This window comes from Tachyglossus aculeatus, chromosome 12, assembly GCF_015852505.1.
Source record: "Tachyglossus aculeatus isolate mTacAcu1 chromosome 12, mTacAcu1.pri, whole genome shotgun sequence".
NCBI classification, from domain to species: Eukaryota; Metazoa; Chordata; class Mammalia; order Monotremata; family Tachyglossidae; genus Tachyglossus; species Tachyglossus aculeatus.
In genome coordinates this window covers 20,746,175-20,773,546 of record NC_052077.1, presented here as the reverse complement: position 1 = coordinate 20,773,546, position 27,372 = coordinate 20,746,175, and the positions used below count along the sequence as shown (strand labels likewise).

At 38.8% G+C, this 27,372-nt stretch overlaps 1 protein-coding gene across 16 annotated transcripts in view; it reads left to right on the top strand.

Annotated features, from left to right (window-relative positions):
- Positions 1–27,372, top strand: part of IQCM (IQ motif containing M) — a 269,935-nt gene that overhangs the window by 95,015 nt on the left and 147,548 nt on the right. For 12 of the 16 annotated variants that reach the window (XR_005453427.1, XR_005453428.1, XM_038755203.1 and 9 more), the window contains 3 exons: positions 3,451–3,640; positions 7,202–7,346; positions 11,658–11,792. Coding sequence is in view for 14 of the 16 variants with exons in the window: in XM_038755203.1 (XP_038611131.1) it covers positions 3,451–3,640; positions 7,202–7,346; positions 11,658–11,792 (470 nt within the window). In the remaining 2 variants the exon portion in view is untranslated. Of the gene's footprint in view, positions 1–3,450; positions 3,641–7,201; positions 7,347–11,657; positions 11,797–20,341; positions 20,398–27,372 lie in introns of all 16 variants that reach the window. The other 4 variants (XM_038755204.1, XM_038755206.1, XM_038755211.1 and 1 more) reach the window with 2 other exon arrangements.

Genomic DNA, 27,372 nt, shown 5'->3' with positions numbered 1-27,372 from the left:
GTTTGCAGCCAAATTTACATTCAACAAAAAGGGGAAAGTGAATAGTGAAAATAAAGGGCTTGATCTGTGAAGGTTTTTAGGAGAAGGTGTGATTTTTAGGAGAGTTTTGAAGGAGGGAAGATTAGTGAACTGTCAAAAATGAAGGGGGAGGATGTTCCAGGCATGAGTGAGAATGTAGGCAAAGGCTTAGGGGTGAGATAGATGAGGTTGAGGTATAGGTAGGCTGGGGTTAGAGGAGTATACTGTGTGGTTTGGGATGTAGTAGGAGAGATATGGAGAGAAGAAGAAAGATGATTAAGTGCCTTAAAGCCTATGGTAAAGAATTTCTCTTTGATATGGAGGTGGGTGGGCAACCATTAGAGGTTTTTGAGAAGCGGGGAGGTATGGACTGAATGGTTTTTAAGAAAAATGATTCAGCAGCAGCATGTAGTATGGATTGGAGAGGCAGGAGGTAGTCTGTAGGGAGTTTAACCAAGGAAGCTGATGCTCCCGTCAAGAAGGGAATAAGATCTTAATATCAAAGTGGTAGCAGTTTGGATTGAGACAAAGGGTGCATTTTAGTGATGTTGTGAAGGTAGAACTGACAGGATTTTGCAACAGATTGAATGCGTGGGTTGAAGGAGAGAGATGAATTGAGGATAATGTCATGGTTACTGGTTAGTGAGACAGGAAGTCTACATTGTCTACAGTGATAGAAAAACGGGATCAAGGCAGGACAGAGTTTGTGTGTGAGGATGAGAAGTTCTGTTTTGAACAAATTAAGATTGATATCAGCATTAGGAGATCTCCAAGAGTTCCTGCCTCTTGTTAGGAGAGGGGATTGGAAAATAATGTTTGAATTATTCTTAGCTGCTATGTGAACTCAGATTTAAACGGAGGGTTGAGAGGCAGTGTTGCCTAATGGATAGAGCCCAGATCTCGGAGTCAGAAGAACCTGGTTTCTAAACCTGGTTTCCACCACTTGTCTGCTGTGTAACCATGGGCAAGTCACTTAACTTCTCTGTGCCTCAATTACCTCATTTGAAAAATTCATTCAATCATATTTATTGAGCACTTCTATCTGCAGAGCACTTTACTAGGCACTTGTAAAATGGGATTAAGACTGTGAGCCTCACGTTGAACATGGACTACGTCCAACCTGGTTAGCTTGTATCTACTCCAGTGCTTAGTACAGTGCCTGGCACATTGTAAGGGCTTAACAAATACCATTTTTAAATAGCACATTCTTCAGTGATTAGAGAGGATGAATGTTGCTCTGGAAAAGTTAGAGGCACTAATTTATTTTACTGAGGTGAGCTGATTTTAATAGTGCTGGGATCAAAGCCCCTGCTCTGAAAAAAAATTGAAGTAGTTGGAACCTGGAGAGCACAAGCAACACTGGAGCAAGATTGTAACTAGAAAAATATTCTTTATTCTTGGAAGCAAAGACAAACAAGCCACACTGAATTTACCAGATTGTTTTGCAATCTATGTCAATCTCATTGTGGAGTGATAGGGTAAAATTGAGATTTCAAACTCATTTTACCTGTTACCCAGCATGTACTGAGAGCTAGGCATTCAAAGCATGAGTGCACCACTTTTTTCCTTCAAGGCTGCATTTTCAGGAAGCAGAAAGCCTGCAACCCAGTTAGGTAGCACAACATCCAAATCAGAGTAAATTGTGTAAGTTATAGCTAGATTGGAAGGCTTTTGAACAAAGCAGACATGTTAGTGTAATCAGAGAAGAGGTGATACACTGTATTTGCTTTCAGATACTTCAGGTTGGGAGTGGAGTCAGGGGAGGAGGTCTCACAGATTTCTGGTAATATCTGTTTCTGAACTTGGCAGTCCCATCAGGTTTTGTCACATATTTGCAGCTTGGAAAGTATTTGGCCTTTACAACAGCCAAACTAAGTATCCTTTAATCACTTTCAACCTATGAGCAGATGGGCAAACAGCACTTTTATAAATGGGGCATACAAAATAGTGCAATATCAGCCAAAACTAATTAGTAGCAGTATCTGAACCAAACTCGAAAACTGATTCAGTCGTTAATGTACATTATGTTATAACATTAGTAGTTTAAAGGAAATTTCCTTGCAAATGTTTGGCCAAATTTATTGTCTACTACCTGATGTGATTAATTTACTTATTTTTGTTTTCTCTCAAATCTTCTTTTGCCTAATATTTTTCACTTTCTGAAAGCAGTATTTGGCTTGAACTCTGGTCCCAAAGTTATCAAACTTCATGGGGGGAAGCCCTAACTCAGCTGCCTAGTGTTGGGCTTTCCAGAGTCACCGCAGTGGTATGACTGAAAAAGGACAAACGTGAGGGCATTTTCTTTGGTTTGGCCTCTTCAGAGGGCAGTCTTCAAAGGAGTGTTTATCTGGACTTCTATCCTAATCAGGAGTCCTTAAGAGAGTTGTTATGTTGTCCCTTTTATAGCCTGTTGATTGTATTGTGATTCTGTGTCTAGGTGAGTTGTGGGGCTTTGTTGTATGGAAGAGTAATTAGAATAAATAACATCCTGCAAGCAAGGGGAAAGGAAGAGCATACAATAATTCAAATACACACCATTTGGAATTTGCCAGGTCTCAGATAAAATTGGAGAACTTACTGCAAGAAGAATATTGGCATGTAGGGTTTCCCACTTTCCTGACCAGGTCTCAAATAAAATTGGAGAACTTATTGCAAGAAGAATATTGGCATGTAGAGTTTCCCACTTTCCTGACTTATCTGATTTAAAAAAAAATCCCATTCTCTGCCTCCATTTCTCCAGTGTTTTCCTCTTTTAGTTCATTCATTCAATCATATTTATTGAACCCTTACAGTGTGCAGAGCACTGTACTAAGCACTTGGAAAGTACAATTCAGCAACAGAGACAATCCCTACCAAACAACAGGCTCACAGTCTAGAAGGGGGGAGACAGACATCAAAACAAGTTGTACTAAGTGCTTGGGAAAGTACAAAACAGAATTAGCAGACATGTTCCTTACCTTTGAAGAGCTTACAGTCTAGAGGGGGAGATAGACATTAATAGGAATATGATTTGCAATCTCCATGAGTTTAAGAACTCTATATGTTATGTACAAGCCACAGTAGACCCCCCTCCCCATGACCTGAGTGTTCAGTAAGACTTGTTTTACACATAGCATCATTATTCATTTAGGCTTTTAGGCTGTGTGAAGTTTTCACATGTGATAATTCAGAAGGTATGGCTGACTATTTTCAGGATTGATGAGTGGAGGAAGAAGTCAGTTTGACAGCTCATGGTGATTAATTATAAATAGCTTCTCTAAAAGCCTAAGATGAATTTTTTTTTACATTATGGTCATTGATTTAATTTTTATCAATATATTTAAGTTAAACGAATTTGTTTAATAAAATTTGCATGTTAGAGGTTTTTAATGGTTTGGGGCAATATCATTTTGAACTACTAGTGAATTAAGAAATTTTCATTTTAAATTTCAGGCACAAATCAGTTTTCTTGAAAACTGATAGTAAAGTCAAAAGAATTGGGCCACACATAGATATCTACGAAGCCTTCCGAAGTAAGAAGAAGATCCCTAGCAACAAAAGTGCCACGAAAGCAGCTGTCTCTATTCAGCGCTATGTCCGAGGGTGGCTAGAACGTATAAGGCTGAAAAGAGTAAAGATCAAGGTATTATGCCCAGTTATTTAATGAGCACAATATCTACAACCTTGTGTGGAAGTTAGCATGTGGGGTGGAGTGGGGTGGGGATTGCACAGTGGCTTCTGTACATTGAAATAAAGCAGGATTAAGTTTTAAGTAATGGTAGTATTTGAGTGCCCACTTGGGTTGGAGCACTGTATTAGGTGCTTGGGAAGTACAAAATGAAGAAGATACACATTCTGCTGACAGTAAAGACAGACACAAAATTTTTCATAATGAGAGTTGTCAAAGTTAATAATTGAATGTATAAGTGCTCAATAATTAAGCTCTTAGTACAGTGCTCTGCACACAGTAAGCACTCAATAAATATGATTGAATGAATGAATAATTATATAAACCAAAAGTACTAAGGAAGGTATTAATAGGTTTCATAGGTACTAGAGTTGGTTAAAAGGGCTTATATGGTTTAGAGTGCTGGGGAATTAATTTAGGAAGGCTTGTTGGAAAAGGGATTTTAGGAGAGCTTTGAATATAGTATTGTATTGATCAAAATATGGAAAGGGGAGTTGCATAGAGAAATAGTGTAGCCTAATAGAAAGAGCATGGCCCTGTGAGTCAGATGACCTAAATTCTAATCCCAGTTCTGTCACTTGCCTACTGTCACCTTTGGCAAGTCACTTAACTTCTCTGTGTGTCAGTTCCCTCATCTGTGAAATGGGGATTTAATGCCTGTGAGCCCCATGTGAGATAGGAACTGTATCCAAACCTGATTACCTTGTATTTATCCCAGGGCTTAGTATTGTGCTTGGCCCATAGTTCTTAAAAAATGTCACTATTACTATATGTACACATGCCTAACGTATACACATATGCAATTTCCTTGGAACTTGGTTAGTCAACGAATTATTCAAAGGAGCCAGGTGCTACTTCTTAAAGGATAGGACTCTCTACCCAGCATCAGAGTCTTGGGGAGACTCCTTATTTGTAACAGGCTGAGCAGATGGCTTCCCAGAGACTGGGGCTTCCAAGAAAGAAGGTACAACTATGGGGTTTGAGGAAAGAAGGCTAAAATTTAGGCATATGAGGTTAAAATAAAGCACAGAGAGGTAACAACCACACGGAATTAGACACCCATTATTTGATTTGGCCCAGTGGAAGGAGCACAGGGCTGGAAGTGAGGAGATTTTTATTCCCAACTCTGCAATTTATCTGCTGTGTGATCTTGGGTAAGTCACTTAACTGCTCTCTGTCTGTTTCCTCACCTCTAAAATGGGGATTAAATACCTGTTATCCCTCCTCTTTAGACTCTGAGCTCCATATGGGGAAGGGACTGTGTCCAATCTACATATATTGTACCTTTATTCTGAGAAGCAGAGTGGCTCAGTGGAAAGAGCATGGGCTTGGGAGCCAGAGGTCATGGGTTCTAATCCTGGCTCCGCCACTTGTCAGCTGTGTGACTTTGGGCAAGTCACTTTACTTCTCTGGACTCAGTTACCTCATCTGTAAAATGGGGATTAACACTGTGAGCCCCACATGGGACACATGCCCCATGTGGGACAACCTGATCACCTTGTAACCCCCCGCAGTGCTTAGAACAGTGCTTTGCACATAGTAAGTGCTTAAGAAATGCCATTATTATTATTATTATTATCTACCCCAGGTGTTTAGGGTAAGGCTTGGCAATTAGTAAGCGCTTAAATGTCATAATAATGATCATAAAACTCATCTTTGTTATAAACATCCATGAGGCCAATATTAAAACTGGTTGGGGAGGAATTTTTTAGGATATTGGATTCTATTATTAATTTTAACATTTGCAGTTTATCAATAATGTTTATTGAGCACCTACTGTTTATTGAGAGCTTGGGAGAATGCAATAGTCTTAGCATACATAATTCCCTTAAGGAATTACAATCTACTTTGTATCCAAGACCACAAACTCTCTCCTATCTATCCTATTCCATTGTTTTCTACCCACACCTACATGTCCTTAGAAACCTTAAAAATCACAATAGCAGGACTACATAGCATTTGCTTTGTCTTCTTTCAATAAACAATTTTAAGAAAGGAGTGAAGTCTCCACCTAAACCCCTCAGCAGATTTAAAACAAAAGGGACTTAACAATCCACACATTCAATTCTCAACCCACACCATGATAGAAATAATATCGATCAAGTTGTATTCTCATTTGTTTTTTAATTTTTCTGCTTCCATTCTAAAATGGGGGTTGGTTCAGGTGTCAGGTGTAGATAAGAAGGGGAAAAGCAGAGACCTTTAGGTGAAAAGAATTGATAGCGTGATTAAATGACAGAATTATTATCTGAGAGATCAAAGTACACGTTTTATGCTGGATGCCTAGTCTGTGATTAAAGTTAGCCTGAACTTTTCTCTGTGAGTGGGTCAAGGGGTGAGTAGTAAATAGTACGTTTCTGGGGCTGAGTATATATGATCTATGAAAGGGTGCTGGTAGAAGAATTCTGGTTAGACTTTCTGTTCTAGAGGCTGCACAGCAAACCACAGGACAATTGGAAACACTGTAGCAGTGTTTCCACTGGGAAAGTTCTTCGGTAATATTACTAGGCTGCTGCTTTCAGAGCTGTACTGTGGACAGTTTCTACAAGGACATAGTTTTATGATTCCCCATAGGAATCTACAGATTCTAGCATTTCCTGTGAAATATCTTCAGCTCCGTTCTATTTAGGAATAATGAGACAGGATCAGATTATCATATCTGGGCCATAAATAATGCAGGGAAACCATGGGGCTTACTATATTTAACCATCTGAATTGTTCTGTTTACTCCCCCTGGGTTTCCCCTCCACTCCCTTAGATAATCTGCTTTGCTTATAGGAATGATCATTTTTTTCAAAAGGTTGTAGGTGTTAACATAAAGTTAAAAATAGTTTAAAATATTTTTCTTCAGCCTAATGGGTCCCTAAAGTCTTCTAGAGTATTCCCTCCAGGTAAGATGTTCTCAGACCTCAGTACAATCTCTGTCTCTCTCTGCTTGAGCATTTAGATCCCAATAACTACATCCCATTTCCTCAGCTTTCACGATTTGACATCTTTTGTTGTTTCATCCAAATCCCTCTGAAGAGATTGCTTTTTTACTGGGATCTATTTTGAGTGGGATGCTAAGATACCCATCCCTGCGCACAGTGGCATTCCAATTTAAATCTTGTTACACAGGTTCCACTTCACTTGTAAGGTGTCCATTAACTTTTGATCATATTGAAATGCCAATCTTAAATATTGCTATCTGTTTTCAGACTTGGGCTACCAAAATTATCCATGTTTATTGGTACAAAATAATTTAACAAAGGCAAATAGAGATTCTGAAATACATAGTAAAATATGAATATTTTAACTTTGTATTTACCCCAGCGCTTGGAACAGTGCTTGGCACATAGTAAGTGCTTAACAAATACCATCACTATTATTTAAAAATATTCTCTTGCTCACCATGTGGAGATGCACATCCATTAGCTCAACTTCCTTGTTTGATTTCTTCAATCACACTTTATTCAGTCCACTGTTGATATTTCTGTATCTTGTTAGAGTGAAATACAGATATGTTTCTAATTCCAGGCTATAGATCATGGCCCATCTCTTGAAGCAGTGATAAAATCATACCGTAAAATGATGCATCGCATTCAGCGTCGATCTGGCATACTCAGACCATTTACATACATCTCATTGCTAGAGTTAGAGGAATGGATGGACAAAAAAAAATGTAAGAGGCCTTGCATTTCTATTTATATTAATCACTTATTTCAAGAGAGTCTTTTTTGGTTTGCAATATTCACATATATGCTTCCCATTGATAATTCTTAGTGTGGAAAAAAGGCGTACCTCATTGGATAGTGCCATAAACCAGCTAGCTTTTATGCAAAAATATAAATAAACTAATATGGGACTTGTTTTGAATAATCGAGTTCAAATTTCTTCAGTGTATGACATAACTAGGTTTTCATGGTTTCCAAATGTGTTGCTATCCCTTCATTAATCAGGTGAGTCAAAACTATTTGGCAACCCATGTTAAAAAATATAAAAACAAATTAATTTCATTTGGTTAAAAATAAGCTAATTATTATTTTATAGATTTGCCTTTCTAGCTCCTAGACAATATCTGTCAACAAGTAATCCAGGTTGAGAAAATTCTTGGAGTTGCTAGATATTTTAATGTCTCTTAATAAAATGGACAGTAAAGTAGTGTGACAACTCAAATGTGCTTTTAGTCTAGTTTTCTTAGGTTGAACTTTTTTCCATGCATGTATCTTTTTACATCTTTGTACTTCTGTCAAATGCTCTGTGTATTTTGTTAATGCAGTATCTACTACTCTAGGTTTATGGAATACTAAACTGTCAAGTCTGAATTTAGCACTAGATGCTTAATAACTTCCCTAGATGAGATACGAAATATAGTCAGTGATATCTTGCCATTGATCTCTAATTGAAATAACTTTGAAGATGACTACATTTGCTATGATCTCTCAGTAGTTCACCTGAAAAATTCCCATTATTTCATATCATTTAGTCAGAATGGATATAAAACTATGAATAGTAAAGATGTTTAAACATTAAGAAATGATAGCTGGCATTATGAGCAAATGACAGAAAAGATGTATGCTCTTAATATTTTTTTCACTTCTGTCTTCTATTTGTTATTAAAAGTTGGAAAACCAAACTGAAATAGGGATGGAAACAAAGATTATTTTGAAAAACTGGATAATCACTGGAGCCTGATGCCATTCATTCCAGGGTTTTTAATACATAATTGGTGCATGTTTCCTGAGAGCCACTAGCTCTTATTTTTGAATTCATGAATATGAGCAGTGCCTTGACAAACGATCTCAACTTCAAAAGCTGAAAAAAGGATGATGTAGATAATTGCAGAAGATAGAACAAATGATCAAACAATCGATTTGTAACCATCTAGAAGAACATACTAGATGAAGCAAACACCATGGCCTTGCGGAGAGCAAATAGTGCCAGGCAAATTTAATTTTCTTCCTTCCATGATAGTGACAGACCATATTTACAAGGGCAAGATAATAGGTATAATCCATCTGTCCTGAGTTATGCCTTTGACTCTGCCCGTGGGATTTTCACAGATAGTCTAAAGAAATATGCTCTTAATCCCAATTCTGCTAGTGGGGACCTAGTTTGCTCAAAGGTCACACTCAACAGGTAATCATCAATAGTGCTTCGCCAACCAGTAGTTTTCCTACAAAATGGCCCTGCAGGGATTTGCTTGAGACTGTTTCTCCTTGTAACTTCCTGTAAAAATAGGTATTGCTTCTGACTCTGACAGGCACTGCCAAAGTTTTAAGCCGGGCCATCACCCTTCAGATGGTGTACTCTGAGGCAATTGACTCTGTTGTTACTATTTGAAACCAGCCCTGCTTTCCAGTTCTTTAGTTTGATATTCCTTTATCTTTCCCACTCATTCACTATCTACAATTGGCACTGCCATACCAGACCCCTTCTAATGACAATACTTTGTGTATCAGAAGTGGGAGTCTCTCACAACAGTGTACAAAATGGATTCAGGCAATGGAAAGGGAATATGAGGGGTGCAAAAGGAATTTTCCTTTTATATGTTCTGCCACTGGTCTAATCTAGAAAAGGGAGGGGATTCTGGGAAAGTGAGCATCCCTGTTCTGAGCATCCTGATGAGTGTGTCGTAGTGTGTACAATACTCATCACAAATGGCAAGGCTCTAGAAAAGGTGTGCTACTATATTTTTATGGACAAAGTATAAAGGAGATTCCTTTTTGGGTGGCAGGAGAGTCAGTCTTCCCTTTGGCAAGGTTGTTTTCAAACACAATTCTATGAAGCAGTGTGGCCTACTGGAAAGGGCCCCTGAGAGTCAGAGGACCCGGATTCTAATCCCAGCTCTGCCATTTGCCTGCTGTGTAACCTAGGGCAAGTCACTTATTTTTCTGTGCCTCAGTTTGCTCAACTGTAGAATGTGAGCCCCATTTGGGAAAGGGACTATGTCCGGTTTTATAAACTTGTATCTATTCTAGTGCTTGACACAGAGTAAGGGCCTACAAATAGAATCATCATCAACATCAATTTGATTTGGAACAGTGGAGAAATGCTAACCAATTTTTCTTCATTTCTGTTAAGGACTGACTCAGTGCTTCTTTCTTGCTAATAATAATAATGATGGTATTTGTAAGTGCTTACTATGTGCCAAGCACTGTTCAAGTATTTCTCTGATAAGTGGTTATTGTGATCTAATGTTGGTCACAGAATCCCCTTTCCAGGAAACTACCACTGACATGGAGCAAAGCATCATGGTTTTGCTTCTCCATGACAGAGAATCTGCAGCAAGCACCTTGTACAGATTAAAGGTCAGCTCTGAATATAAGTTTTTACAGTATTTCAGTGGGACTTCTCAGAGTGGGCATCCATTATAAGATCTCTTGTGAGGCTCTTTTCTTCATAATGAACTGGGCTCTCCACAGTTTCCATGGTTGTTACTATCACTTCAGCCTAAAGCAGGATGTTTTGGGGTCCTGAAGCCCCTCTTTCTGGACAGATGGCCAGATAGTTTTTCTGGGGTGAATAATAAGCAATTAATACAAGTATCTGTCCTAATCCCCATTTTACAGATGGGGTAACTGAGGCACAGACAAGTGAAGTGACTTGCTCAAGGTCACACAGCAGGCAAGTGGTGGAGCTGGGATTAGAACCCTTCACCTTCTAATTCCCAGGTCCGTGCTCTATCCATGTTGCTTGAAAGCGAGGAGATATAAATATGCATGTCCTTTCCTTACAGAAGAAGCAATTAGTGGGAAAAAAATCCAGGGTATGCTTCTCCTGTAGACTGTAAACTCTCTGTGGGCATGGATTATGTCTACCAACTCTGTTGTTCCTGTTACTGTCCCTATTGCTTAATACAGTGCCCTGCACATAGGTAGCACTTACTACCAATGATTTTTACTCTCAGAGATGGTACTGTGCAGGTTCCTCTGATAATGAGTTTGGTGAAAAATCTACTGTAAATGTTCAATAAGCAGCAGGGCCAAGATGATCAAACACCTAGGTTTGGAAAAGATACATGGAAATAGGAAGTTTTAAAAAATACCTTTCTGTCTATAGAAAGATATCTAGCTATCATAGAAGCAGAGTGGGCGGTAGAAGCAGTGTGGGTTAGTGGAAAGAGCCTGGGTTTAGGAGTCAGAGGTCATGGATTGTAATCCCACTTCTGCCACTTGTCAGCTGTGTGACTTTGGGCCAGTCACTTAACTTCTCTGCCTCAGTTACCTCGTCTGTAAAACGGGGATTAAGACTGTGAGCCCCATGTGGAACAACCTGATTACCCTACATCTACCCTAGCACTTAAAACAGTGCTTGGCACCTAGTAAACGATTAACAAATACCAACATTATAATTATTATTATCTTATTTTAGAGCCCCTTCAGTAACAGTCTCTGGGACCAATACTACATGAAAATCTACCGCCTCTATCCACCTGACAGCCCAACATGGACCTGAAGTTGATGAAAAAAAAAATCCTCAATACTGAGGAAAACTATCCAATCCTCCTGTCTTAAAGAGAAAGAATTTATCTAATCAGAAAGAGACAATAGTTAAACACCACTCGGAATTTTTTTTGTCTGTTGTTTTCATACACTGTTTCTGTTAATGAAGTAGTTGTATAATTCCTTCAGGGAATGAAGAACCCAAATTCCCATAGCTGCACTGTACATATTAAAAAAAAAAAAGAGAGAGAGATTTTCATTCCCGTTTAGGCAGCAGGCTTCCCAGATGCTTTTGGACGCATACAGGAGGCTGAGATTCTCCTGAAGACTCTGCCCACCAGGCTACATAAATTTGAGCCTCTACTTTGAGGCCCTCCTGCAAAGACCTTGTTATCTTATGTTAATGTTAATGCTATCCCTGGGTAACCCTCCCATAAAGCAAAAAGAACCACCAAGAATGAAGTCATTCTACCAGTGTGCAGAGATATGATGTGACTTTTAAAAAATCAGATTCTATTGACAAAAGAAAAAACTTTGTTTTATTACAGATTATGAAACTATGTTTTCCAAGAGGGAATTTTGGCAAGCAATGGATAGAAGTGAGCTCCCTAAGTATTTCAGAGACTGTGGTCATTTTCCAACCCAACAACAGTTAGATGACACCTGGTTCCTGATCCACACTAGTAGGTAGCATTTTTTTGCCTTTTTTTTTTATGTTATTGTTTGTGAACATGATTTACATACAGTGTTGAATGAATGTTGACTCCCTTGGGACACAGCATGGTCTGGTGGAAAGAGTATGAATCAGGTGACCTGGGTTCTAGTTCCAGCTCCATCATATGCATGCTGTGTGACCTCAAGCAAGCTTCTTAATTTCTCCTTGCTTTAGTTTCCTCATCTGTAAAGTGGAGAAAAAAATACCTGTTCTCCCTCTTAGATATGATCCCAGGTAGGACAGGCACGGGGTTCCACATGTTTATTTTCTTTGTCTGTTCCCCTGACCCATTTGTAAGCACTTTGTAAATCCCACCATTATTCTTCATTCATCATACCGAAGTGCCACTTGTCTCCACGTTAGTCTGTGGTCCTGTCTTCTACTTAGATGCTTATTTGTTGTTTGTTTGCTATGTAACAATACTTCTCTGCCTGTCCTGGCTATAACATTAATTTTATGAATTTGTCACGGTTAAGTAGGCAAGTGTTTTTGTTGAGCCCAGCTACTGAGGATGAGGAAAGTTGGGAGGGTTCTTAGGCATTATATTCAAAGTTTAATTTATTTCATGGCTTACTTTTTTTTGCTTCTAAATCAAAGAAGCATTTGATGGCATTGTAGGGTTTTTTTTGCAAATTTCCTTTTTATAATCAAAATAAATGAGATGTCCATTGTGTTTTTTAAGAACACCCTCATTTTAATTACTATGTACTAAAAGTCTTTTTTCTGGCTAGTTAGCTTTGACATTGAGAAACACATCTGTGCTCAAGTATGTGAATGGATGAGTTGATGCTGTAAGAAGCCGTGCTAATATAATTTTGCAGCAGGAAAATAGTTTTCCTTCACACTATAAAGGAACATTTGTTAACTAAATTAAAGCAGAGTGGGATATATTGAGTCAGATGCTTCAATACTTTATTGTGATTGATACTCATAAATTAAACATTAGTACTGTATTATGGAAAAGCTAAATTATATATTCTAGGATGGATTTTATTGATAAAGTGGGAGAAAACTAATTCTTGTGAATAGGCCATTTTGAATGAACTTTTCAATAGTTATTAAAGCTGTTACCATTGAAATCTAGCAGCATGGCCTAGTGGAAAGAGCACAGGCCAGAGAGAGGACTTGGGTTCCAATCCCAGCTCTGCCAGTTGCTCTTCCAGTTCCTTTCTGGGTGACCTTGGGCAAGTCACTTTTCTTCTCTGTGCCTCAGTTTCCTCAACTAAAATGAGGAATAAATATCTCTTCTACCTCCTGCTTGAACTGTGAGCCTCACACGGGACAGGGAGTGTGTGCAACCTAATTGACTTGTACCTATCCAATCACTTGGAACAGTGTTTAACACTTAATAAACACTTAACAAGTACCATAAAACAAAAACACAGTAAGCACACAGTAAGCACTCAATAAATATACTGAATGAAAAAACAAACAAATATTTACTAATGTGGCTGGGTAGTCCCAGATCTGTGCCATTTTTAAAACTCTTCGTAGTTTTGCCACTTGAGGGAAAATTAAGACTAATCTCAGCAGAAATCACTGAATTTTCATTCATGAGGAATCTTGTGCATGAACATACCAGCAAGTATGATGTTATATCCCTTGGTTAATTATAGGGCATGGCAGTATCTGAGCAGGGCTCGAATGATGGTATGAAGGTAATCTTTCCCTAAAAAATCAATTCTGGTCCTGACCTTCCTGAGTCTCCTTAATGAAGTACATGGTTTGTCTACAAGGGACAGTCTCCATACAGACAAAAAATATATGAGTTGGGCCTGTCGTCCCACCATGGGATTCCTGAGGTTTGTCTAGTTACTATTTTTTTTAATGGCATGTGTTAACATTTTGCACTCCATAAGAGCTCAATAAATATGATTGAATGAATACTTGTTAAGCACTATGTGCCAGGCACTGTGCTAAGCACTGGGGTAGATGCAAGCTAATCAGATTGGACACAGTCCCTCTCTCAAATAGGGCTCACAGTCTTAATTCCAGTTTTACAGATGGGGTAACCAAAGCACAGAGAAGTGAAGAGGCTTGACACAGCAGACATGTGGCAGAACTGGGATTAGAACCCATGCCCTCCTGACTCCCAGGTTTGTGGTCTATCCATTAAGCCATGCTGCTTCTCATGAGGAACTTCCAGTAGTAGTAGTAATGGCATTCATTAAGTGCTTACTGCGTGCGAAGAATTGTACTAACCTCTGGGAGAGAATCCACAGGTGGGAATTAGACATGATCCCTGTCCCTTGGGGGTGAGGGAGGCACTCACAACGTTGATTGGCATTAACATAGTTCCCAATTCAGGTAGACTGGTGGTAGATAAATTGAAGTTATCTAGGATGCGATTATCAATATGATCAATAGTATTTATTGAACTCATATTGTGTACAGAGCACTGTACTAAATACTTGGGAAAATACAACAGAGTAAACAAAACAGTCTGGAGTCAGACAATTCAAATGTAGATTGGAGGAAGAAAGGAAAGGGAATAAGAACATGGGTATATGGCACTTATGTATATATCTTTTATTCAGTTGCTTGATTACCTTAATACATTTTAATATCTATCTCCTAAGATATATTGAAAGATCCTTGTTGGCAGGGATTGTGTCCCCTTCCTTTATTGAACTTTCCCAAATGCTTGGTACAATGCTCTGTACTAAGTGCTCAGAAAATGCTATTGTTTGATTGCTATCAATCTAGGCTGTATGCTCCTTGGGGGCAGAGAGCATGTCTACCAACTCTGTTGTATTGCACTCTCTGCACATAGTAAGAACTCAAGAACACTGATTAATTGCTACTCATTCATTCAATTGTATTTGTTGAGCATTTACTGTGTGCAGAGCACTGTACTAAGTGCATGGAAAGTACAGTTCAGCAACTAATGGAGACAATCCTACAACTGGTATGATAGGTTATGAGTACTTATTTTAACTGAAAAGTTTTTGCTTTAGGAGGTTAAAATTGGGTTGCTTTAGGGATACATCACTGAACTAGGACTAAAAATAAGAATATGATGATGACGGTATTTAAGTGCTTACTATGTGCCAAGCACTGTTCTAAGCGCTGGACTAGATACAAGGTACTCAGGTTGTCCCATGTGGGGCTCACAGCCTTAGTCCCTATTTTTACAGATGAGATAACTGAAGCACAGAGAAGTTAAGTGACTTGCCCAAAGTCACATAGCTGATAAGTGGTAGAGCCGGCATTAGAACCCACGACCTCTAATTCCCAAGACTGTGGTCTTTCCACTAAGCCACGCTGCTAGGTGTTGTTCAAGGGCCATTTGCTAATTCTGCAAAGGTCCTGTAATCATCGCTGAAGCAGATTCCCAAGCAGAATTATGGCCAAAATCAAGATTTTAATGATATTGAAAATAGAAAAAAAAACCAAGATAGGTACAAAAACTGAGATTAATGAATAACATTTAAAGTAACCGAAGGTTAAATCTGACAATGACAAACTTGAATGCTCAATTGACTAAGCACTTACCAAAGGATAGGACACATATACAATCTGAGTCTTTTACTTGGGAGTAGGGGATGGAAAAGGTAGCACAGTAAGTATGTTAGCTTGAATCTTAGTCCTATTACCAGGCTGACCCAAGATCACAATTGTATGTCACATCATTCTTTCTGCCCAAACACAACTTACAGTTTTTGAATTCTGGCATATTACATTGAAAAATATCAATAGCCAATCCCCTACAGTTAGGTGATGGATGAACAAGTTCCCATTAGCTGTTAACACAGATTCCATCTCATTTTTTTTTTCACTTTGTGTTACTTTTGTTCCTGACAGACACAGCCAATGGCAATGTTTCAGTTAATTAAGATTTGGTATTGAGGGAAAAGGGTTTTGTATCTGTTGTGAGGAGGCACATTGTGTTGGTTAATAGATCCTCTTTTCTTTGAAAGGCATGAAAGTTGAGACATCATAGGATTGGATTGCTTTTAAAAACTAGAATTAGTGATGATTTGTATGTGTTCATAACTTTTTTCCCCAAACAATCTCAGACTGAAATTTCCATTTCAAAATGGCAGAAAATATTAATGTAATTTGAAATCCCAGAATGAAGCCTAAATGTAGTTTTTTAATGTAGCCTTAGGAAGCTATCTGGAACTATTCATCGTATCTTAAGCTTCCAGCTTCCACGGCCACCTGCACAGACTTTTCCAAACTTTCTCCAAAATTCCAATATTGTACTTATTTTCCACTAATTAAGGTTTAGGCTAGAGTGTTTTAAGGCCTGTGGAAGAGTGCAAAGACACCTATCAAATGCCAGTTAAGCCAAGGGCTAAATTTTAAATTCTCTCTTGTAGAAAGCCTGAACATAAATAATAGTTGCTGTAATCACCATGTTCTCTTAGTGAAAACATACTTTAAACATGGTTAAATCTGTCTCTGATGGAGAAATAGAAATGCGAATGAAGGTCTAATGTTTTTTTTTTTGTCAGAACATTTTTTCTCTGCTTCCATTGCTGAGGAATTCAATTGAAGCAGATGCAGTCTATAAACATTGTACACTGCTGCATGTTCAATTCTCAAACTGCAGTTTCATTTAATAAGTCTGAGTTTGTCATTTGCTATTGCTCTTCCTGGTGAGTGTTTGAGCCCCATGAGCACATGCACTCAAAAATGAAAAGAAATCCCATGTTTTACTTTGGGTGGAACTAGTTTGGTGTTTGCTTCATTTTAAATGGAATAGTTGGAAAGAAATTCATACCAGGTAGTGTTTGAGATAGGGACTGTCTCTATGTGTTGCCAACTTGTACTTCCCAAGCGCTTAGTACAGTGCTCTGCACACAGTAAGTGCTCAATAAATATGATTGATTGATTGAGAGTGTCACATAATGATCCCGTTAAATTGAGACTAGCCTACCTAGTATTCTGCCCAGTAACAGCTGCCTCTAGAACAGGTCTCTAGGGATTTCTGCATCTAACTGTGGAGAATTTTTACTAGGTTCGCAGACTCAATACTGTCAAATCTCAATACTGAAATGGAAATGCTATTGAGGCAGATAGTGCACTCCATCAAGTTTGCACAGATAGTAATTGTAATATAATAATGGTAATCGTTAAGCCCTTACGATGTGCAAAGGACTGTTCTAAGCGCTGGGGAGGTTACAACGTGATCAGGTTGTCCCAAGGGGGGCTCACAGTCTTAATCCCCATTTTACTGATGAGGTAACTGAGGCACAGAGAAGTTGTGACTTGCCCAAAGTCACACAACTGACAGTTAGTGGAGCTGGGATTTGAACCCATGATCTCTGACTCCAAAGCCCGTGCTCTTTCCACTGAGTCACGCTGCTTCTTCATATACTTTCTTAAAAAACTGAGAAGTAGCATGGCCTAGTGGATAGTACAGGCCTGGGAGTCAGAAGGATCTGGGTTCTAATCCTGACTCTGCCACTCATCTGCTGTGTGATCTTGTGTAAATCATTTAACTCCTCCGTGCCTGCTACATCACATGCAAAATGGAGATTAATATTATGACTGCATCCAACCTGATTACCTTGAATCTACCCCAGTGCTTAGTACAGTGCCTGGCACCTAGTAAGCGATTAACAGATCCCATTAAAAAAACCCCAAACCCTGTGTGGAATACCCCTTAAACAAGTGACTTTTGAGTAGGGTCTGGTACAAATGCGGAAATCTGTTTGCACCCCAACGTCATCAAAATGGTTGGTGATATAAAAAGCACTTATTCAAACCCAGATAGTGTCATAAATGGAAACTTTGACTAAAATGAACGGCATAGTTTTACATTTGCTGTATGAAAGTCCTTCTTTATTGATGGCTTATTTTAAGCATTCTAGATGTCAATCCAAGCCTTATTGATAATTAATCCCCTGATCATACAAAATATCATCTGTCTATGCGCAACTCCCACATTGAATCCAGTAGGATATTTCACATAACACTTTTCATCTTGTTAATTCAGTTGACAAACTTCTCAAGGAATACTGTATATAATACGTCATGTAGGTCAAATTCCTAAAACAGCCTGCATACATCCAGGTATTTTTAGTAACTTTTTTCTCATTCCCCAACCTTATTGCTATGGTAACAGAGGATTTTGTGACTGAGGACATGCTTTTCTTCCAGTAATCTTGCTTTAGGAAGATAAAGACACATTTGATGATGGGCAGACAGAAAACTACTTCACCCGATTACAAAACTTTAAAAGATTTTCTTTAGTACAGATTTTAAGGTAACAGAGCAGTGATATATTGCAAAAGAAAGGTGGTGGTTAAATTTCTGTGGTAAGTACTGAAAAGTGACTGTTTAGTGACTCAGTGAGCCCAAGAAGTCATGTTGGTTTACCAAACCACACAGTCATTAAGATTCCTGCCCAGCTGTCCAGGTTATGGGACACAGAGAAAATCCCAATGAGGAAACAAATACTGTTTTCCTTTCCCCAGGCGGCTCTTCTGTGGGAAGTTCTCAGATGGTTGCATTTCCTGAGACAGTCCCCATATGCAGTCATTCTAACAATCTCATATATACTTAAAAATTTAAATAGAAAAAAAAGAAAAAACATTTAATGTATTTTCCTTAAACCCCTGATCAAAGGAACTATTCAGTGAAATGATAATTGGGTAAGAGAGGGATTTATGAGTCTCAGGAGAGAAGCTATATTAGCCTATTGTGGGGAGGGTTTTGTCTACCAACTCTGTTATATTATACTCCCTCAAATGCTTAGTACGGTGCTGTGTACACAGTAAGCATTCTGTAAATACAATTGATTGATTTAGGAATATGAATGCAAACTTTAAGGGACTACGGGTGAATCTTGAACATCTCTGAGGTTTCATGAACTGTGTCTTCATTCATTCATTCAATTGTATTTACTGAGCGCTTACTGTGTGCAGAGCACTGTACTAAGCACTTGGGAAGTACAAGTTGGCAACATATAGAGACTGTCCCTACCCAACAGTGGGCTCACAGTCTAGAAGTCTTCACTACTTTGCAACAATCAGTCCAGTCCCAAGGACATACAACAGGTGACTGGAGGACACTAACATTCTTCTTGGATGGAAAGGGTCAGGAAAAAAGGACCTAATTGTTGAACTCCATTTCTGTCCTAGCCCTGTGTGTCTGGTGTTATTAATGAAGCTTACAAAAACTAACTCTCTGAAGTCGTTTATCTTCTTCTCCGCTCTCTTAGCTTGACTCTCAATGTCACTTGCCTGAAACACCCAAGCCTGTGTCTGGTCTGCCACATAATAAGTCTAACAAATATCACCATTATTCTTACTATTATTATTATTAACTGATCTTAATATTTCTGACCAGGGTCATTCCAACAGAATAAATACCTAAATGGCTTTGCAGATATAAATTGATCTGGAACAAAATGTTGATTGGAAGTCAGTAAAAAGTCAAGCCCTTTAAAGTAGGTCTTTCTCATTCTTCGTAGCTCTCAACAAATTTCGGTTTCAATAGCTACATGTTAGTCTCTGACATTCCCATTCTCCTTCATTCAATCAGGAAAATATTCAGAGGCAGGCAGTCCTCGACTTAAGACAAATGTTTTAAGATGACAAATAGCACTTGATGTATTGCTAAATTTACATTATCTTTCAGCCTTATAGCATACTGTTTTCAACTTTATTAAACACCAGGCTCCTTTCTGGAATAAATCCTATGTGAGAACAATTCTGGTCTACTACAGTGTATCAACAGTAGCAGCATGACCTAGTAACCCATGCTCTGGGTCTAGGAGGACCTAGATTCTAATCCTAGCTCCACCAGTTTCCTGCTATGTGGCCTTGGGCAAGTCAGTTACCTTCTCAGCACCTCAGTTGCCTCATCTGTAAAATGGAGATTGAATACCTGTTCTTCCTGCTACTTAGACTGTTAGCCCCTTGTGGGACAAGGACTATATCCCACCTGATATATCTACCCCCCAGCACTTAGAACATTATTTGATACATGGTAAGGGCAATGAATACCATGCCCTCCCCACTGGCACACACACACACACACACACACACACACACACACACACACACACAAACCCAAAGAAAACATAACTCAAGGAGGATGTTTTGTGGTTATCGGAGCACTTACTAAGTGCAGAGTACTGTACTAGCTCCAGTTCCACCAACTATCAGCTGTGTGACTTTGGGCAAGTCACTTAACTTCTCTGTGCCTCAGTTACCTCATCTGTAAGACGGGTATTAAAACTGTGAGCCCCCCGTGGGACAGCCTGATCACCTTGTAACTTCCCCAGCACTTAGAACAGTGCTTTGCACATAGTAAGTGCTTAACAAATACCATCATCATTATTAATATTATTATTACTAAGCACTTGGGAGAGTATAATACAATAGAATTAGCTGACACGTTTCCTGCCTATAATGAGATGAACAGTAGTTTCTAAACAATCATCAGTCTTGACAAGGATTGGAAAAGAGCTGGATCACGGGAACTTTACGGGAAGCAGCAAAAAGGTCACCTCTCAACAGCTCTTCTTCCTAAACCCCTCTTCTTCTTATTTCTCTATAGAAGCTCCAACATCTCCAGTTTCCACCACAACTGATATGGCTCACAATTTGCTTACTGTAAGTTAAGCTAGTAACATAATGCATGATTCTAGCAATGAGCTGAAATATAAATATTTAGAAAGCTAAAGTTATAATCTTATGCAAAATGTCTAATAGATTATGCTTTTTAAGCAATTTTTCAAATATATTTAGGAACATTATGCATGCTTTCTAAATGATATAAAAACCCATAAAGAAGATTGTTTATGAATGGGTGAATTTACCACTATAAATCTGTGAATGAATGAGATGTTGCTAGCGTGTAGTATGCAATCAAGGATAAAATCAGTGCAATCGAGAAGCAGTGTGGCTCAATGGAAAGAGCATGGTCATGGGTTCAAATCCCGACTCTGCTAATCGTCAGCTGTGTGACTTTGGGCAAGTCACTTAACTTCTCTGTGACTCAGTTACCTCATCTGCAAAATGGGGATTAAGACTGTGAGCCCCCCATGGGACAACCTGATCACCTTGTATCCTCCCCAGCGCTTAGAACAGTGCTTTGCACATAGTAAATGCTTAACAAATGCCATTATTTTTATTATTATTGATCTCATTCTGCTTTCCCAGGTATATTGATCTATTGGGACTGATCTAATTTTCCAAAAGGTTTTAAAGACTCAGAAAATGATAATTTAAATAAAGGCTTAAGTACAAGAAACTATAGACACATGAGGAGAAGGGGGAAACAGTATTTCTTGTTGGTTACTCCAGTTTAAGGAGACAATGAAAGAAACAGAGATTTCAGGAAGGTAATGTTAAACTCATTTTAATCATATGGAGAAGCACAGGAACACATACAAATGCACAGAACAAACACTCACAAAAACCCAAACCACTGGCAACTCTGAGCATGCATGCAAGGAGAGGCACCCTGAATCAAAGGCTTAAAAATCACATACAGATTGGCTTTCATAAATGTTAAGCATCCTCTATTTTAAGTATATACTATTCCTTAATACTTGTCAAACTACTATTTAAAAATGAATAAAAAACTGTGACCTGGATCATCTAATTCCCAAAGTCACATTGTTTCAATGACTCACATAAGATGTTGAATCTAAGCAGTCCTTTCCAAGAATGGGATTACAATGTTATACAAAGGTTAATGTAATTTGTTTTATAGCAAGGTTGGTCAAAGACTGTTTTCATTCTTCCCCACTTAAAACATTTCAAAATTCCTCAGAACTCATGAATATTATTATTATTATAGTATTTGTTAAGTACTTACTATGTGCCAAGCACTGTTTTAAGCACTGGGGTGGATACAGGGTAATATCAGGTTGTCCTATGTGGGGCTCACAGTCTCAATCCCAATTATACAGATGAGGTAACTGAGGCACAGAGAAGTTGTGACTTGCCCGAGGTCACACAACAGACAAGTGGCGGAGCCAGGATTAGAATCCACGTCCTCTGACACCCAAGCTCAGGCTCTTTCCATTAAGCTACACTGCTTCTCTATATGAAATCACTTTCCAAAAAATACCTACCTATTAGCAACCCTCTGCCTCATATTTTTACAGGCTCTTTGTCTTATCGAAGGAAACAGAGTTCTTCGAGATAAGCCAATACTGATATTTTTTAAGCAACTGAAGGGGACCTTTAAAAAAAAAGATTTTGGTGAGATCCCATTCATTCTGAGTAAAAAGCATCACAGAATGAAATAAAAAAAATAACCTCAGTCTTACCAGGAATGCAAGTGTACTTAGATTTAGACTTTTGTTTTCCAATACTATCTGCCTGGGAAAATAACTTAGAGCACTGAATGATACTCTGCCATTTGCTCCGATCCCATTAGTGCATTTGGCTAGTCAGATGTAAATGTTACAGTCAGTTTAGTGGTCTGGATCAATAGTTTTCCTTTAGAGACAGCGTGTTTGTTGGCCTTCATCCCTCTTCATGTTGTGGGGAAAAAAAAACTGAGCCTTGTTTCCCAGTTGGACTGAGAATGCAGTTAAAGGAAACTTTAGTGAAGAAGGTGGTGTTATACAATTCATGCAGCAATGGCTTTTTGTCCACTTATTCTCTGTAGCCAGGGCCTTGGTTCAGTGTCATTGCTGTAATGTCTTTTGTATTTGAGGGAATTTAGGTAGAGAGATGGATAGAGGGGCCTACTTTTGAAAACAGCACATCAGTTAGTTTATATTTGCTCCTTTGAAAACGGTTACTCAGGAGAGTAATCTAAGTGATGGATATATTTTATGACTTATTTTTAAGAGAATTTTACAAGTGTCGATGTTTTACTGCTTCTGTAAATAATTAACAAATCCTTCAGCTTATAGTTTTCACAACCTCTTGCCCTCCTCTCTACTCCACATTCTGCACTCTGCTCAGATATTTCTAAAACACTCAATTGTTCTCCACAGAAAATTTAAAAATGTTGTTTCCCCCTTCTGTCCACTATTACCACGATAGCAGTCCTGATTTCAGTTTAAAAATTTCCTTCCTATTGCATTTTCATGACCCTGAGTTGTTAATCATTCTTTGGCCAAACAATGAAAATTGTAAAATATGATTTAAAGTAAACCAAATTTTTATCTCTTCATTGGCCACACTACAAATTTTCTAAAATACAGTGAGGTTTGCCTGGTTCTGTATGTGAGGGGAAAAGAAGGGACTGCAAAGTTTAAAGAACTCTGTCCTCTCCTGGATCTCCTCTTAACTCTCTGGCCATTCATTCTCCATCTCCTTGGTGAGCTCCTCCTCTGCCTCCCACCCACTAATTGCGGGGGTCCCTCAAGATTCAGTTCTGGGTCCCCTTCTATTCTCCATCTACACCCACTCCCATGGAGAACTCATCCGCTCCCTTGGCTTCAGCTACTACCCAAATCTACATCTCTAGCCCTGATGTCTCTCCTTCTCTCTAGTCTCACTTGCAGATAACTAAGACATGTTTACTAGAGCGAGCAATTCACTTTTACCAGCCTCTTTTTCTCTCAATAGCTCCACAGGAAATATAAATTAGATGAAATTGTCATTTGTTTTACCACTTATTTCACATGAATAGCTACTCATCAGTAGCAAATCGTTATTTGCAAAGTTGATCTCATCTAATATTCAGATCAAGTATTCTCACTTAAAATTGACCCAGTTTTTTGTTTTGTTAAAGAAAGGTTAGCTGCTCATTTAGATGATCCCTGCTACCTCATTAAAATGATTTACTGATTTGTTTTGTAGCTTTCTATGCTGTTTAGGCTAAAGATATTGTAGTAGAAGTATCTATGATGCCTGTCTTAGGAATGGAAAATAAGGGCACCTGGTTAAAATACTCTCTCTCTCTCTCTCTCTCTCTCTCTCACTCACTCTTGCTCTCTCTCTCCCCCCCACCCCGTCCCTTCTTTTTCCCCCCACTGGGAACTCTGCTTATCTAGCTACAAATTAATTTTGCTGAGTTTGGGGGAAAAAAGGATCTATTTTCTTATGAGCTAAAAATTGTTTTAATTAAAATTGAACTATCCTCTCCCTGGCAAGAGAAAAATGTTGTTGAAAAGTCAAATTCTGAAATCTACTGACAAACTCCAATCATCAATCTTTTCAGAATCCAAATAATCAGAAAACAGCAGTAATGACTATCATTAATTTTGACTTAATGGTTTTGCTAACTATTTATCTGTTGGTAATTTGAAGATTAAATTATTGATTTGTTTGTGATTAACCTGAAGAGTTTAGTTTTTGATGATGACTCCCCTAATATTTTGGGGGATGCAGACTGTGAGTCCCATGTGGGTCAGGGACTGTGTTCTACTTGACTTATATCTACCCCAGTGCTTAGAACAGTGCTTGACACCTAGTAAGCACATAATAATGATGAAAGGTTTTTATGTAAGTGCAGATACATGTTTCTGTGCAAGTCTTTGCATCAAAACTTTCCCTTCTCTTCTTCACTGGAATCCTGGCTTCTGTAATGGAGAAAAAAAGCAGGTCACAAGCTTCCTGGGCTGCAACTTGGCAAGGGCATGTATTCCTAGATCTATACAACTCCAAGAGGTCTTCTTGCCATCTGGACTGCCCCCTCTAGGCCCTGAAGCTGGCTGGAAGATTTCCAGAAGAAATTTGACTGCCAGGATAAGAGCACAGGGGTCACGCATAGTGGTGGGCTTTTGTACATACAAAGTAGGCTCTATTCTGGGGCTGCCAAATTTGGGGGCATAGCAAAGCTTCCACTGCTGCTCAAACTACAGCATCTAGGAAGATCATCTCCCAGCAGCCTCAACCTACATATCTATGCATCCTGTTCACAAACTAACTTTACCAGCAAGTTCAGTTCATATTTCTTTCCCTAAAACTGATTTATAAGGTTATTCCCTTTCCCAAATCCTCCCTGTTCTTCCCACCTTCACATGAGTAAACCAGTTGTTGCTGGCAGATGAGCTCTCCATTTGCTGCAGTAGGAATGCTTACGTGCAATAGACTTTCAAATCTATCGTCATGTGTGGCATCCCCTAAAGCCAAGCATGGGTGGGATCCCGCCCCAGCTCCCAAAGAAGTAAGCTAGAGGAGCCAGCTCTCTTCCTGTCTGATCTTTATAGAGTAACTATTGCTTTTCTCTCCATCCAAGTAAGTTATACGCACTAGCAAGTATCGACGTACCAAATAAGACAATCCCCAAGGAACAGAGGACTCAAGCAGATCTGATGACACAAGTTATATGTAAAAAGAGCTGGTTTTAGGGATGGATAAAGTGGGGACATGCAGGTCCCCTCTGTTCTGGTCCCCTCTGGTCCCCTAGTGTTCTGGTGGTTGCTGATCAGAGAAGAACCTAGTATGATACCACCAGGAGTAACAGGTGCCAAACTTGGTCTGGATGTGAGAGCATTTAATTCCCCTCCATAATTCCTTGCTCTTTACTACCGTTGCACTAACTGCATTTGGAATCAATGAACAAATGATGGTATTTAAGTGTTTCTGTGTGGCAAGCGCTGGGGTAGGTAAAAGCTAATCAGATTGGACACATTCCCTGTCCTACATGGAGTTCACCATCTTAATCCCCGTTTTACCGATGAGGTAACTGAGGCACAGAAAAGTGAAATGACTTCCCCAAGGTCACACAGCAGGCAAATAGCAGAGCCGGGATGAGAATCCAGGTCCTTCTGGCTCCCAGGTCGATGCTCTATTCCCTAGGTCATGTAACCCCAGTATCACCCTGAAATAGGAATGCCAACCTTACTGATAACGGCCCATGTTCAAAATCTTCACAGCTGCTCTGGGTGTAAGATGCTGCTGTTGTTGTCATTCAGTCTTGGAAATGGAAGCTTGTAAGGGCTAGGGTGGAACTCAAACAGCTAATGGTGTGTGGGAAGCAGGGGAGGGACTGGGTGGTGGCTCTGGACATAAGGATCCTACATGAGAGCACAGAAGTGGCAGGACTACAATGGTAACTGCTGCCTGCCTCCCTTGTTGGTGGCTGGATGAGTTCGCTAGTGAGATTCTGTGGGATCTGCTCCAGGATTTTAACCAAGAGAGCAGACATGAGCAGGTTGCCTTCAACAACTTCACCTACCTTTTCTGATCCCTGAACTACCTGGACTTTTCTAGCTGGGGAGGTTTTTTGGGTTGGTATTTTAGTCCCTGGCAGTGCACTGGGGGGAAAGGAAAGGGGTTGAAGTAGTGACAGGTTATTTGGGGAGAATGCAGAAGGGTGGGGTGAGAACCAGGAAGTGGTGGGGGGGTGAAGTCTTTAAAAAACGAGTAATGGATGGGTCCTGGAGGTTTAGGATGAGAAGGGTCAATAGAGATGAGGGAAGAATAGAGCTAAGTAATATAAGCAAAAACTGGATATTCTGGTTAATGTCACATTTAAAAAATGGGATGCTATGACAGGGATGCTATGACCTCTTCTTAAATTTAGGCTATAGGATTGTTCTTTATCCACCATTCCTACAGAATTAATTACTGATTTGCACTGTGACATTTCTGCCCTTCAAGTCCCACCACATTTTCTATACCAGAATGCACATTTGCATTTCATTCAAATGTGGAGGCATTAATAAGGGCAGGAGGGGAAAACTAGAGAAACCACGTACTGTGACATTAAATGCTAAACACTAAAGAAGAGCTGCAATGGTAATACCTATACCTGTTCAGTATTATTATAAATTATGAAATTTATAAATTATAAAATTGACCCATTTTATATCCATCTTTATTTGAAGTGATTTAAATATTTTTGACAAGCCATATACATTTTACTTAGAACTCTGTTTCCATCTCCTCCATCCCTTTCTCCTTTTCCTTAAAAAAAAAAGGGTTGAATTAAAAGATGTAGGGAATGCTTAAGAACCAAAAAGGCACCAAAATAGAGATTCCATCCTGCTTTATGTTTGGGGGAATAGTGAGGTTCAAAGATTTAAATCCATCGTTGTTTGACTTTTGGGCCTCTATTGTTTAATGTCACAGTCTCAGTGTTGTTTAAATTTTTTTACATTTAATACTAATACCCTAGAGGCTCCTTTAAAACAGCTAATGTTCCCTTTGGCACTGAAATCCACTTACCTTAACTGACTTCTGTTATAGTTCAACCTTATTCTCAGAGTCACAATGGCAATATTCATTTTAGTATCCCAGAAGGCTCTTAGTATTCATCAAATATTTGATTTACATTTTCTAATAAGGCTTATAGATTGCAGGAACATGAAACACAAACTCTGCCATGATTCTTACTACTCTCTCTTTCATTAACACAGTGAGTTATTTCTCTAAAATAATTAAAATCTGTAATTGAATACACTAGAATAATTTTGGAAAATTAGTTTAATTACTCTAGTACTTCTATTTGGAAAGATCACATTATTTCTTAAAACTAAATGGATAAATGTGACATCCTTCTTTCCTTTTCATTTTATATTTTTCCTTTGAGGAGGAATATTGGTTTTATATATTTGTATAGTTGAGGTAAGTAATAATCATTGTCACTTAGTGGAAGAGAAGAATATAAAGGTGATTTTGAACTGTGGATGCTTCCTACTCCTGCAGGTGTCTGCTTATGATATTAAGAAA